This window comes from Micrasema longulum, unplaced genomic scaffold, assembly GCF_059751315.1.
Source record: "Micrasema longulum isolate JH-2025_06_02 unplaced genomic scaffold, ASM5975131v1 h1tg001339l, whole genome shotgun sequence".
Classification (NCBI taxonomy): Eukaryota; Metazoa; Arthropoda; class Insecta; order Trichoptera; family Brachycentridae; genus Micrasema; species Micrasema longulum.
The window spans coordinates 246,354-261,436 of record NW_028278525.1 but is presented as its reverse complement, the minus strand read 5'-3'; the positions used below and the strand labels follow the sequence as shown (position 1 = coordinate 261,436).

General features: G+C 33.6%; 1 protein-coding gene across 3 annotated transcripts in view; it reads right to left on the bottom strand.

Moving 5' to 3' along the window:
- Glut4EF (Glucose transporter 4 enhancer factor) overlaps positions 1-15,083 on the bottom strand; it is a 233,170-nt gene that overhangs the window by 178,235 nt on the left and 39,852 nt on the right. Inside the window, exon 2 of one of the 3 annotated variants that reach the window (XM_088235153.1) lies at positions 10,737-11,075. The exons of the other annotated variants lie outside the window; for them this stretch is intronic. Coding sequence (XP_088091279.1) covers positions 10,998-11,075 — 78 coding nt within the window. The 3' untranslated portion in view covers positions 10,737-10,997. Of the gene's footprint in view, positions 1-10,736; positions 11,076-15,083 lie in introns of those variants that run through there. 3 annotated transcript variants of the gene reach the window in all.

Here is a 15,083-nt window from a genome sequence, read left to right as displayed (position 1 = left end):
CCCAAGCAGCTTGTACACATTTCTCACCTCGGAATATTGCACAGTAACAGAACTGGAGTACACACCACACCACGTAACATTATGTTATAATATTCAACTCCGTTTACCTGTTACCAATCGGAAGTGTGTCGAGCGAGGATTACGCACAGGAAAATAACGTTGCAAAATAGTGCACCTTTTATAAAATAAAAACTGATTCACTCAATAAAATTGGCCTCAATAAATTTAAACGACTGACAACTTGAATCGTCTTCGGAATTAGTGCGCTAGCATCAACTCAACCAAACATACCGAGTGCAGATGGCGTCAGGTAAACTTTATAATATACACTAATAGATCATTTCAAGTGGTAAAGACACTCACCACCTGCTATTCATTTCAAATAAAATTCGACGAGTGTCGCGGAGATTCTTGGCAGACGGCGGGTCTCGAATATCTAAATTCTTATCTTAAAGCAAGGTATGATTAGTTTTAGCTTGTTCCACTATCATAAGTGCGAGGTAAAGATGCGTGCGGTGACTAATCTCAGTGTAAAATTATTAATACATCCCAAAATAAACTCGACCGGCTCCGCGTCAACGACTTTGCATCAATATGATCATGCAAATGCTTAGGCCGCCGGGTCCGGAGCATGTATAATGTATTACCGCATACAATGTTATAATCATGATATGACGAGTTCACGCCGACACGGTGACGCGGGAGCGAGCACGAAATGCCGGGTGCCGTGCGGTTGTTAGTAGCGCGCGATATTTTTATTTTCGGGATTGCGTCACAGGTCAGCCGGCATACTACTAGCGATGCTCGACCATTTGGCGGCTATCGCCTACTATAGGCCAGTAGGACTCGCGCACTGCCAAAATAGCGGCATATAACGCGTCCATGTCCACGGGTCAATAAGACCAGGGAAGAGATAAAAGCTATCAATCAAAAGAAACCACTTATCTGTCGGGTGTCAGACTTCGCGGAGCTGTGAGCCGGAGCTCTTTTACTCGTTCTTAACACTATAACGTACGACGTACAGATAAAGAAATTATTGTGTCAGACTTGTCAGACAGTGCTTGTCCGGCAATCGATGGGCGAATTTATTTAAAGGGTGGTAATAAAAAAGCTGTGTCTGGTTTTATTCTGTACAAATAAAAAAATCTGAAAGCGAAAGAAAAAAATTGCGTTTTAATAAATGCAGAATCAAAGGTAACTGTGTCAAAATCATAAAACAAGAAATTGGATAACAAAGCAGTTCTCCGTGTACTTGATATCAAATCGTAAATTAAAATTAAGGTCGCTTCAGCAGTGCTGCGCAACAAGTGATAAAACTGACTTGACGTTTATATGGGCTAACTGAGAATGGGCAGCGAGTAAGTTTATAAATTAGCACACTTTCACTATTGCGAACGACGCTAATTGAGTCAAATAGATTGCGAATTCCGTTGTAAACAAACTCGGCACACAAAAGTCAAGGCGCCTTAATGGAAAAATCAAATCCGATTTGGTGTTTCCATTGCTTTATTTTATTACTCTATAGACGTGACGAAAGTGACACCAAAGATTCGTTTGACAAAAACGGGTTTTTGTGCCAAAACAAACAATCAAACGTTCCTTTAATAGTAAATGGTGCAAATATTTCATAAGACACTTTCGCATTTCTCTTTTTAGGTAGGCAACACAGAAAACATGCGAAAATATTACTGTCTGAAAAACGCCAACGTAAACATTATGCTGAAGCAGAGAAAGGAATAAGTGGAATGTCTCGATTCCTCGTAATACCTACGTAATAATATAAATATGTACTTTGACCATTACTAGTGACAAACAAAAAGTATAGGAAGCATTTGATAGTAAATGCGAATGGTGACCTCGAGTGATAACTGTTAACACACAACACGCACAAGATGACCTTCAGATAATGAGGTACTCACAAAATGTTTCGTTGCAAACTTCCTCATTGTAAACAAACAATTAACATGCAGTCCGGTAGTCGACTGCACTTTAATGAGAAAAGCAAATTTTTGCTTACTAAGCGAGAAATTAAAAAAACAAATAAAATAATGAGCCATCAAAAACATTGAAATCGACAAATTGATGCACCAATGCTGCATTATGATGAAATTAGTTTGTTCCTGGTTGGTACCCAGATGCACTGCGGAACTTTAATAAGGTTTACGTTGAAGTTAAAAAATCTAAAATAGCCTGATTGGAATTAATTGGAAAACAATAAAAACTATTGGTAATGTAGGCGTTTCAAAAAAATAAAGATTTGAAATCTCATCAAAATGCACCTGAAATAGGTATCATTCGGCTTGTTGCTATCTTGTTATAGGAAAATGAAGGTCTAGTTAAAATCTTGTGATATATAGAAATGTCGATGTGAATAATCTATTAATTATACTCAAGGAAGATTTGTCAGTTAATATCGGCACCATCGGCTTTTCAAGGCATCAGGTTTTTAAAAATATTTTTTATGGAAGTTGTTTATTTTTTGCCTTGACATGGCTTATATTAGCTGCAAAAGGTATGTTCCTTCTAATTAATCTGACTTTAGTGTGAGGATCTGGTGGGATAATCGGCTGTGGCCATGTTAAAGAACTTCTCCGCGTTTGCTTAAAGAAAAAGCATCAAGTTCTCGACGTCCTGGGCGTTCGCTGCTGACTGTTCGTCGGCAATTCGTGTCGGAACTACGAGACGCGAACCTGACTTAGGATGCAGAGGAGCTGGCTGCCGACAGAGATGCCTGGAGGATCTTCGTGGACAGCATATACTCCAACCAGGGAGCGAACGTGGAATGAAGACGATGACTAATGATTGTGACATGTGTGAAAATATTATCTACAAAAAATGTACCGGGAAATTATATTTTGAAAGCATAAGCCTACGAAGAACTTAAACCCTACGGGAAATTTGATTCAAAAAATGTTTTCTTGCGTGCGGTAAAAATAAGGGCATTAAATTGTGCGACAAAGTTTCTGGAAAATGTACGAATTTTTATATATATATATATTAATAAAACGAACTACTTTGAACGACGTCACTGGCTCATATGAATCAACCAATGATAAGAGAGCTGTGAAGGATACCCGGATGCCTACAGTAAACGGACCAATCGGCAGAACTGACAGAGAATAAGCGGAAGAAAATCTCCGACGACACACGCGGAGTTACTTCAGAAATTAATGTAGTTGTGCAGAAAGTAGCCAGTCCACAATTTTGAAAAAATTAGATATTGGTGTTATCGGATGCAGTTAGGTTAATTCTATATTCTGCCCAAAACTACCAGTCCGCTTTTATACGTAAAAATGTACTAATCACCTACTGAAAATGTGTCGATCACAAAAACGGCATTTCTCTATTTGCAGAAAACACCCACAGGACTAGAAAAATCTTACGATACTTAAAAATCATTAAAACTGGTAAAAAGCATAATTATATTCTTGTTTTATAATGTAAAAAAATAATGCATTCGATGTTTATCATTTTTCAAAGTCAAAAACATTCCAACTGTTGTGTAGATTTTACTATTCACTCTTTTCAAAAAGGTGCTATTATCTCAGTTTTACTTTTCTATGGCTGGCCACTCTCCGCATATCATCATCATCAGTGGCGCTACAGCCCGTTGCGGGCTCGGGCCTCCTCCAGAATTTGTCTCCATTCCTCCCTGCACCCCGCGGCTCTTCTCCAGTTCGTCAGGCCAATCGCTCTTATGTCACTTTCCACATCATCAAGCCATCTTAATTTTGTCCTGCCTCTGCTTCGTCTGCCTTCCGGAGTGGTATAAATAATCTTTTTGGGGTGCGGTTATCATTCATTCCGTGCAAATGGCCCAACCATTGTAATCTTCTTATTTTGATGAATTGTGCAATGTTGGGTTCGCCATACAGTGCCTCTAATTCATGATTAAACCGTCTCCTCCACAATTCTCTGCATAACTATGTTCATAACTACGTTCGAACTGGCAACAAGACAGACATAACAAGAATACAAAGACAACAAAATAAAATTCTTAAACTAACATACAACCTACCCTACCTGACCTCTACGACTGAACTGTACAAAAAAACACACCAGTTTGACATAAACTACTTGACTAAAATTGAGACCTTAAAAATTGTGCACAAAATAACACTGGGAAACATACAAGACGACGACATAATATTAGTCAAAAATGCTGACATACATAAATATAACACCAGACAACAAAAACACTATCATATTGAAAAAGCAAAGACAAACACAGGACAGTCAAAAATACTACATAATGGACTTAAACACTACAACGACCTACCTCACTACTTGAAAACTTTTAATGGAGACAAATTTAAAATCAATCTGAAAAAGCACATTATGACTGAACTAACTAGACTAGACGAGACATAAAATGACTAGACAATATTAAATTTCTAATGTAACCCTAACGGGTTTTTTAAAATTGTAAATAAATAAATAAAAAAAAATACAAAACTTTAAAAAATCATTGCTTAGTCAATTGACAAATAAAAAAATATGAAAAAACCACCGAACTTCCTCATTCCAGTAAAATGTTCACAAATCAGAGGAGCATTTCGGGAAATCTCTCGCGTTCGTTACAAATTGTGCGATTTCCGTCAAAACATTTCAGTCTCCCACGCATTAAGATGCCTCATTCGTATTATTAATGCACAATAGCACACGGTAGCACTTGATACAGCATTAGGTACACAAATCGATGTGTGTTAATTCCGCGGTTGCCGAGGAAAGTTAAGACCGTGGCGCGTTTTACGTATGGCAAATTATTTATCTTAAGTTTAAATAACCCCGATACAATTATCCGTGTCCACACACTACACACTTCACACTACACACTACACACTACACACTACACACTACACACTACACACACCGCGACATCTTGTCTATCAGTTAAAGTTATAAGATAACGCTATGTAGGTTAGTCTGTTTTTGTAAACAATTTTGTCTAGTTTATTGCGAGAATTCAACTAGAAGCTTTACCCGAGAAAGGTCACAATCACAATCGGAAGGTGATTGGTTTAAAAAAAAAAAAAAAAGTTTTATTCATTTTAACAAATCAGTAACACACATAATTGTATTTTTGTTCCCGCAAGGCCGAAGCTTGACTGCGGGTTACATTACATAAAAAAAATAAATTATAAGTAAGTATTTATTTATTTTATTTATTTGACACTTTATTTACATATTTTTTTTTTAAATTTATTTATTCATATTTTTTCGCTTACAAACTATAATTAATAATAAAAATAATGTGACCTCACTGGGGTTTCCCGTGCCGAGGACACTTAACAAATTAGTTTTTTTTTTATTACATTTGAGAATAAACAAAGAAGACTCACTTAAAAAACAAACATAATTAACAAATATTCAGACAGTTTTAAAAACAAGGTATTTATATACATCTATATTATTTATATTAAAAAACACACAATGAAAACAACAAAAACCTAACATAAGCCATACAGTTGAGGAGCAGTTGATTCAGCATTGGTATGGGCGAATGAGACAATCCATTTTACTTCTACCTAGCTCCAATTTGTATATATACAATTTATATACAAATAAGGGCGGGCATATTGCCTTAAGGCAATTTCTTACTACCTACCCAAACCGTTCAGTTTGAGAAAATTATAAATACATGGACATATTGAATCTTACAATTGTATACAAAAATTAAAAACAAAGATTAATTAAAGAATTAAAAATTAACACTATACAATGAAGAGAGGAGTGGGGATGGGAAGGAAAGAAGAAGGATAAAGGAACAATTTAAATATTTGGATAGTGACATTTCAATCTTGATTTAAATGTAAATAAAGAAGGGTCTCTAACATTAGTGGATAGATTATTCCACAGTCGAGCGGCTACTACTGTGAAGATTTGCAACAGTGTACTTCTGAGATGCAATATGTACATTTATATTTATGTCTAACTCGTTGCCATAGCTACGACATTTGTTGTCAGTGTTATTATTTAAGCATTTTAAACCGATAAAGGGACCTCCCTTTACCGGTACCTACTAATTAGTACTCCAAGAGGGGGACTCTAGTTATAAAAAAAACAAAAGACTGCATTACTCCCATGTTTACAGGATAAGTCATTGGAATTTAGAAGTATGCCAGTTATTATCGCAAGAGGAAAAGAGGCATTTTTACTATGTTTTATTAATTTGTGTTTTTCCTTGTTTTAGGAGCTATGTTATTAAAGCAGAAAATAACCGTTTATTCTTTATCAATTGAAGGTAAAAAATAGGATGTTTAGTTTATAACACTACTCGTATCATATTACACAACACAAAGTATGTTAATAATGTTAATAACATAACAATTTGGAGGTTACACATAATTAAATAACTATGTAGGTGTATGCATATTGTGTGTATCTACCATCTACATGTGTAAGCTAAGCGGGAAGTGATATAAAATAGACTCAAGATTAAAATTTACAACCGGTCATAGAAAAATCTTTTACTGATAATTGATATTGTTAAACAGTAATATGTTTTTTTTAAATTAAATAAATATTTGTTTTCTAACAATTTACCGAAATATTTTATTTCGAGGCCATTTTCTACGAGTTATAAATAACTCACTATTTGAAAATGGAAATCAAGTTGGAGTAGAGTGGGGTTCGAACCTCGGACCTCAGATCCGTGCGTCCGCCACACTAACCACGGGACCATAACCTCATATTTTCTTGTAAAAAATATTATATCAAGGATTATTTAAAGTAGTTCAAATTTGTTCCAACTGAGAGGGAAAACAATTTTGGAGAAGGGAGTATGGAAGTCTAGGGATAACAGGACTTATGACCTGTTATTGGCTGGTTTATATGTACACTTTACACACTGTAGCATTCATTAATCATCCATATAACTCATTCCATTATAATTTCCATGCTGTATTGATCGATTTTTGGCATTAGATACTCGTATAAATATTTTTGTAAATGTGTTCAAATATCACAAAAAAAAGCGTAATTAAAAACGAACCTCTAAACATTAGCAGCTTGCTCCATTAGAGGGACAGAAACGTTATATATAAATGTATAATATGTACGTACGAGTATTTGCAAAAAATGAAAAAAATAAAAGTTAAACTGTTTTTATTGAATAAAAAAAAAATACATGCATTAATGTTTAGTTTTATTATGAAAATTTAATAAACCGTCAATGTTCATATACCACTGATTCTTTCCAATTGAACGTTTTGGGTAGGCATATCTAGTATATACATATGTATGTAAGCTGTATATGTATATAAAGTGTTTAAATACAATAAATAAATAAATTTTCTTATAATAATTTAGCAAAAAAAGGACTTTGTTTAGTTTGTCCAGAACGCGACCCATACGGATCGAGCCATGATCGCCAAAACATCGTAAGCGACAGGAGAAATATTTTACGGGAGTATATTTCTTCTTCTCAATAATCAAGCAATACACTTCGAGAACTAAGTTTTGTTTCGAATATTTATTTTATTAATATCAATAAAATAAATGGTCGAAATAAAACTTGGTTTCAAAGTATATTCATTGTTAACTGAAAAGAAGCAGTGTTCTCGCGTAAATTTTTTTTGTCAGCTACAATGTTTTGGCGATCGTGACTCAAACATGTTCCGAGCACGTTCCAGATCTGTCGGTGTATGAACCGACCTTAAAACGGTTCGGAGCGATGTAGCAGACTACACCGTGGAGTGAAAAAAGTTTTTATTGTATTTCCTGGGAGAAAGTTTGAGTATCTAAATTAAGGATCGGAGTTCAAATGGAAAATGTATTTCTGGTTTATTTGAAAAGTATCAATAGCTTACGGTGAATAAAGGCTATCTTTATGAACTTAAAGACGAAATGGGAAGTTAAAATAGTACTGGGGGCAATCACGATCGGAACTTTACAGAGCTAGCTTCGACTGTCTGTAAAGAAAAATCGATATTTATGTACGAAAATGTGGATTAAATTTTAAAATATCTTCGTACAGAGAGATATTGTAGTACCATCTTGGATGGTGGATGGGAGATGATTCCACAGTTGAGCCGCATGGACACTATATGAGTTTGAGAGTGCTTTGAGAATTTAAACGAAGAGGAAAACCATGAGCTGAATTGCAATGGGTGTTTTTATATTAGAATATTTCATAATCCCTAGACAGGCACCTGAACCGTAAGACTGATCGTCTTACCTTCACGAAACGAAAATAATCAAGATTTGCTGCGATCGGTGTGCTAATGCAGTGAGTATTAAGAGTGTGCTTTGATAATTAGAACGAAGAGGTAAACCATAAACTGATAAGCGTTGAAATTTTTTGCGGAGGTATACGGGAGCATTAAGACTATGAAGTACATTGAACAGAAGTCAGAGGGAGAGATAGTTTCTCCGCTGTCTAATTTTGAGTCATTTCAGTTGCCTACGATAATCAGAAATGTGGTCTTATTTCCTAAAACCAAAAATATACCTTATGCATGTATTCTGAAGTCGTTCAAGTTTAACCGAAGTAAAAAATGTTTACATTGTAATAATAACAACAAAAAAAAACATTTTTTAAGACAGTAAAAACGGATACTATCACAATTCTCACAGTTGTTTTGCTACATTTACCAATATACATGTACGAGTATATATTATATCACATACATACGCTTTGAAGGTTTCTCGATTGTCAATTGCTTTTTAAATATGGAACATTTCACATATAAGATGCAAATATGCAGATAAATAATATTAGCGTGCAGTTAATACAATGCAATGCATTTAAATACTGCACATTTCTTAGTTATTCTTTTAAAATTATAAATAGAATTGGCCATGGATCCTTTTGCTTCTATCCAATAAACGCGACCAAAATGTCACTTTAAACAAAGAATTAATAAATTTTCCGAGCAAGCATAATGCGATTTTTTTTGGGCATTAACTTTGCGGTCGAACATTATATTTAATTCTTATAAATATTTGTATACATATAACCACTTTACACACTAATTACAGGAACATAAAATCTCACTATACACCTTAATTATAGTAGTTGCACAAAAATAGCATGTATCCTATCGGCATGTCGATTATATAATTTTTTGGATCATTTTTTGGTGAATTTTATGGTGAGGGTGTATGTTGGAATTTTTATGTTAGTGTAATTAGTGTCCTGACGAAGAGAGGGGTGCGTCTCGAAACCGGTCGACAGAAAAAAGTCAGCAAATGGTTATAATATATGATAAAAGGTGTTTTTATCAACACCTTTTATCATAATGTGATTGATCAAACGTTCTTATTTACAGATTTATCCTGGTATTAGATATTAGATGGGATAAATATTTTTGTATTTAAACGATTTTTTTTTTAATATTTACAATTTGCATTTAATTTTTCTTATTTACTTTATATACCCGCTGTTTTTAATCATTATTTATTTTAATGCATATTTTAATACCCTACTATTAATGTTACATCATATCTCTATTTTTCTCTTTTTTTATTAAGCAAAGTTTTACTTTTGATTTTGCATTGCAGTATGATTTTTTGGTTAAATCTTTCAAAAAATATATAATTTTGTTGTTGTTTATTTATAAAATCATAGCTATGTTTGTACTTACACTGTATTATTTTCGTAAATGGGCATATTGTAAAATTTAAAAATATTTACATTTATACTTACAATTACGGTAAAATAACATAAAAATGTACATACTTCCACTTTTTAAAATTTATTTAATAAATTACAAAAATACATGCACTTTGGTGTTCTTATTGCTAAAAACAATGCCTTCCAGCCAACCAAAAATAGACTGATCAAAAAACTATAATATTAGAAGTTTGTTTGATTTCGCTTTTATTTATATTTGCACCACAACAGGCCAGAGGTCCAATTACAGCAGTGAATTTCATCATAGCATACCCAGGCTTGAGAAAAATCACAATTAATTTTTGTGTTCTCACCGGGAATCGAACCCGGAACCTTCTGTAGGAGAGTCAAGCATCTTGACTACTGCACCACGGAGGCCGCTGGAATAAAGTTTGCTCTCAGTAAACCCAACTGAACAAAAAAAACAGTGTTGCCAGAAAAGATTTCTTAAATCAATTCTAATGCCGGGAGTAAATATGGCCAGTGCTTACGTTGGAAATAATTTTCAAACTTCGGTTTGTTTTAACCTTTCACAGCCCTAGCACGAAAAATATTCGTTAGTTCCTGAGGGGGGTACCAGGAATGCCTCAGCTAAAATTCATTACAATTAACATGATAGTGTTAATATTACTAATTCATAATATTTCGAGTTTTCTGCGAAATTTGAATATTTTTTTCATTATTCAAAACGATGCTTTACGACAAAGCGCTACTCTAGCTTCTACACGTTGAGTAACACTGATCTAAATTCACGTTGGGAGGGGGAATGCATGTAAAATTTAACCCCCGTAATCCGGATTTTTGTGGTTATTGCTGGAAAAATCGATCAAATAGCAAGAAGCACACGTGCAAAATGACCAACGTATCATTGATTATTAAACAGCAGAGAGATGAATTGTAATTTTTGCTGTTTGAACGGGAAAAAACAAAGATAAATGTGAATATATTATTGACAAAATTCAGCAGAAAAATATTTAATTTTTTTTTATACATTCTTAACATCATGAGGTAGGAGTATGCAAAAAATGTAATCAGTATAATGTACATGGGGGACCCTAGATACTAGATACCCCCTTCAGGCCCAGATGAGTTAAATCAACTCTGGTTGAAAACGAATTAATTTTGTATTTTTTTAAGCTCAAAAAAATAGGTCGAAAAAACAGTGTGACCGGTTTTGTTTTTATAATGTTGCGTATGGCTACGATAGTGTTGAGTACTATTTTACATAATATACACACATGTGCAAGGTTGAAAAACGAAAACAAACGACGGAAGGCCGAGCGGTGGGGGGCGAGAGAGGAGGGGGGGATTTCAGTCATAAGAGAACTAAAAATACAGAAGGTGGAAAAAGTAACGACGTCCCGAAAACAAGGAAACGTAGTTAGATGCAATAATTCAATTGATAAAAAATTACCTTATTTTTCTCGGCTAACGCGTGAAAAACAAAGTCTTCTCTTACCTGAAACAAAAGAAAAAAAGGTTTTTAGACACAGCAAAAATACAGTCAGGTAAAAATCATGAATATTTCTGTGGATCGGGTCTACAGGGTGTTCATTAAACCCGGTCACATCCGAAACCACGATGATCAGTACGAGTAAGATGACATATTGGAACCTTAAAATATTTTTAACGAATAAAATTTAAAAAAATAAAATATCGAAAAAGCAAATGGTTGCTTACTTCTGCAGGGTAGAAACGAGGAGGGGGAGGGGAAGTGTGATACTGCGTAGCGCTCCCCTCACTTCTCCCCTGCAGAGGTAAGCAAACCGTTTTTGCTTGTATATGTAATTTTTAATACTATTGAAATGTTATTTGTGTTTTTTTATACTTTTTTTTAGCTTGTATAAGTAATTTTAATACGTTTTTGATAAAATTGGTATTGGGTGTGCGCATATTTTGTTAATTAAAAAAAATTTAAATATTTTGTACTACTTCAGTTTGTATATATACATACATGTAATTTTTTAAACTTTTTATATTTTTAAATTTTCTTTCCCAGATTGCATAATGTAAACATCATTTTGAATTTATTTCCATGTCTAGTATTGTTTATTTTGTTATTTTTAAGTATTTTTCATACCCCTTTTAATTTGTAGTATATCATAATTTTAATTTTTCTGCTTTTGTAAATAATATTATAGTTTAAAATATTAAAACGTCTTTAAATAAATTTGTTATCTGTATGTCCCTAAAAGAGTTTTTTTTTAAAAACTCCTTGGGAATATTGTATATAATTATGTATAATATGTTTTCAATTTAATAAAAAAAATAAAAAAAACATTTTTGTTTCAAATATTTCATTTAAAAAAAATTCTTTGTTCTAAATATTTTTTTTAATATGCTAATATGTCTTCTTGCCCATACTGATCATTGTGGTTTCGGATGTGACAGGGTTTAAAGAACATCCTGTATAAGGGACGATGTCGACTTATTTTTTTTCTTACCAGCTTTTAGAAGAGGGTCGATGTCAGTAAAAAAAACATATCCATTCGTTTGTTTTTTATTTTATTTTTTTATGTATTCCTTATGTTCATCATCATCATTCCCTTTCCGGATCTAATGGTGCATAGGGCACTGAATTAGTATACCAATCGCAACGCATCTTGATCAATTTTTTTTTACATGAAGGTAAGGTGATCAGTCTTACGTTTCAGGTACCAGTCTAGGGACTATGAAATATTCCAGTGGAAAACACCCTTTTAAATAAAGTACATCGATAATATTATCATTAATAAAGTTATTTGACTTACGTGTTTGGAACACGTGTGGATATAATTGCATACTACAAGATGAGAAAAAAAATCATTGACTTATGTGACTGTTCCCCCCGCCCCCGCCCATAGACGTGTAACGTTTGTACTCTTAGATTATTTAAAGGGAAGAATAATTTAATTTTGAATTCATACGCTTTTTCATATTTATTTTAATCATGATAAATTTTCTGGGAGAGCGTTAAAAATTTGTTTTGCTTGTTAAAAAATAAAATTATTAGTACAATTGGATCAAAAATACCAACAATGCATATTGTGAGTTGTAAGTATTAAAATAATTCGTGCTTTGTCTTTGTTATCAAAATATTTAAGTAGGTTATCTGTTGTACGGTTTGACAATTCGCCCGAATTACACAAATCACAAAAACGTGATTATTTTCTATTCCTCTTCCGCAATGAACACAACACAACTCGGTCTTCCGAGCACGTTCGAGTTAGCTAACCCATCAAAACCCGTTTCACACTTTTCTATACTTCTTATTTTAATTATATATTCGATTTTTGTAAAATTTTTCCCACAACCTACTTAGTCTTTGCTGTAGGAAATGTTAGAACCAAGATCCAACGCAACATCGGATTCTTTTCACCTCAGCTTAGGATCTTCAGAACATTGGACAAAATCTCTTTAAAGAACATTGTCGATGTTTTTCCACAGCAATTTATTTATTATGGATAACTTATACAGCGCCATTTTCGTAATAAAATACCTCAAGGGCGTTTTACATGGTGATTCTATTGTTAAGTTAATTTAATTGAAGCTTTTAAATTTGTAATTTAATTAAAATAATTTATTTTGTTGTCACGTGCTACGGATTTATTCAAATGATTTAGAGAACAAGTGGGTTTTAAGTTTTTTCCGAAACATCACTTCACTTTCACAGCCTCGCACCTCTGCTGGGAGCAAGCAATGGCAAGCATTATTATACACGATTTTTAATGTACCGTCAAATTCAGAATTGCCGTTTTAGTGATCGACACTTTTTTCATAAGGTGATTATTACAGTTTTTTGTATGAAAGCGGTCTGGCTGTTTTTAGCTAAACATAGAATTAACCTTACTCCACCCGATAACACCAATATCGCATTTTTTCAAAATTGTGGACTGGCTGCTTTCTTCATAAATACGTTCAACTGCTCTTAAAATACTGTGTGTAAAAAATGTGCTAAAAAATCCCTTCACAATCTATTAAAAATAATTTATTACCATTATGATATCAGGCCTATTTTATTAAAATAAGGCTTTATTATTTATAAAAATAAGAGATATATGTCAAGTTTTATTCTATGTAGGCTCATGTCACATAATAGCCACAGAAGTGTTAAAAAAAAGTTCTGAGATTGCTCAGGTTGGATTAGGTTAGACTAGAAAAGGGCAATAATAATGATGAGGATGTTGGATTTCCAATCCTGATCCAGGCATAAGTTCATTATTCATAAATTCTTGACTCCGGATTCTGCCTCTTTGGGGTTTCCCTGCGATTGCCTTTAGTACTTCAATCCCCGACGTTCTGAGCAGTTATTTGGTTTTTCTATTAAGTTTTTCTATTTAGTTTTTCTTCTTGGTTTTTCGTATTTTTTCTTTTCTCTCTATCTATTCTCACCTCTATTGTATACACCATGATCGGTCTGACACACGTTTTGGATATCCAAATTATGTTTTCAATAATTATGTGTTAATTGTACCATACGACATTTCTTAGGCAAACAGATGTTCACTAACTGAGATGGATATGTTCTCATCACCACTATGGCTGCATTATCTGCGTGGCATGTGATGTTAATGACCTTATCTCCCTTAGTAGATTCACTACTTTTTCATTCTTAAAGGGTTTTTTTTTTTAATTTATTCTTCTTCTGTAAGAAAAGGTTTCTGTGCTATATTTAGTTATAAAGGTGCTAAACTTGCTTTGTTTCTTTGTTGTTCTCAATATGTGTTAATTTTTAAAGGTTAATATTATTTTAGTCCCGAATTGAGTTGTTGCAACTCCTGGGAATGTAAATCAACGTATTATACTTGTAAAATACTTTGTGTTACATGATTTATAAATAAAATAAAAAATATTATTTCTATTAAATTGTGACGGCCTCGTGGTGTAATAATGGTCAGTGCATTTGCCTACCATGCAAGAGGTCCCTGGCTCGATTCCCGACATGGTTGATATGAAATATTATTTAAAAAGGTGTTTTTACACTAGAATATTTCATAGTCCCTGGACTAGTACCTGAAGCGTGAGACTGATCACCTCACCTTCATGTAAAAAAAAGATCAATATACGCTGCGTTTGGTGTACCAATGCAGTGCCCTATGCGCCATTAGGTACGGAAAGGGAATGATGATGATTAAATTGTGATTTTTTATTGTCGCTACAGAATGCATTATTGTTGTAAACGGGTTAACAATACAATTTTCTTTTCATACACATTAAAGTGTGCCACAGGTGATTTCGCAAGGCCCAATGCTCGCAATGTTTATTTTGAAACAATTTTTTGTACAATTATGTTAGAATAGATTTCTCAAGTGGACTAAGATGTTTTTATTTAAAATTCCGAATCATATCGTAAGAAACGCGAGCATAGGTACTAGGCAATCCGGACAAGTAGGTTGGCCTCTTAATGCATGTACTGTACAAATCTTAATAACTTCCTAGGGGGTGACATCCGGTTCTTGTTTGCAAACATTTTGATTGCGACTTAAAT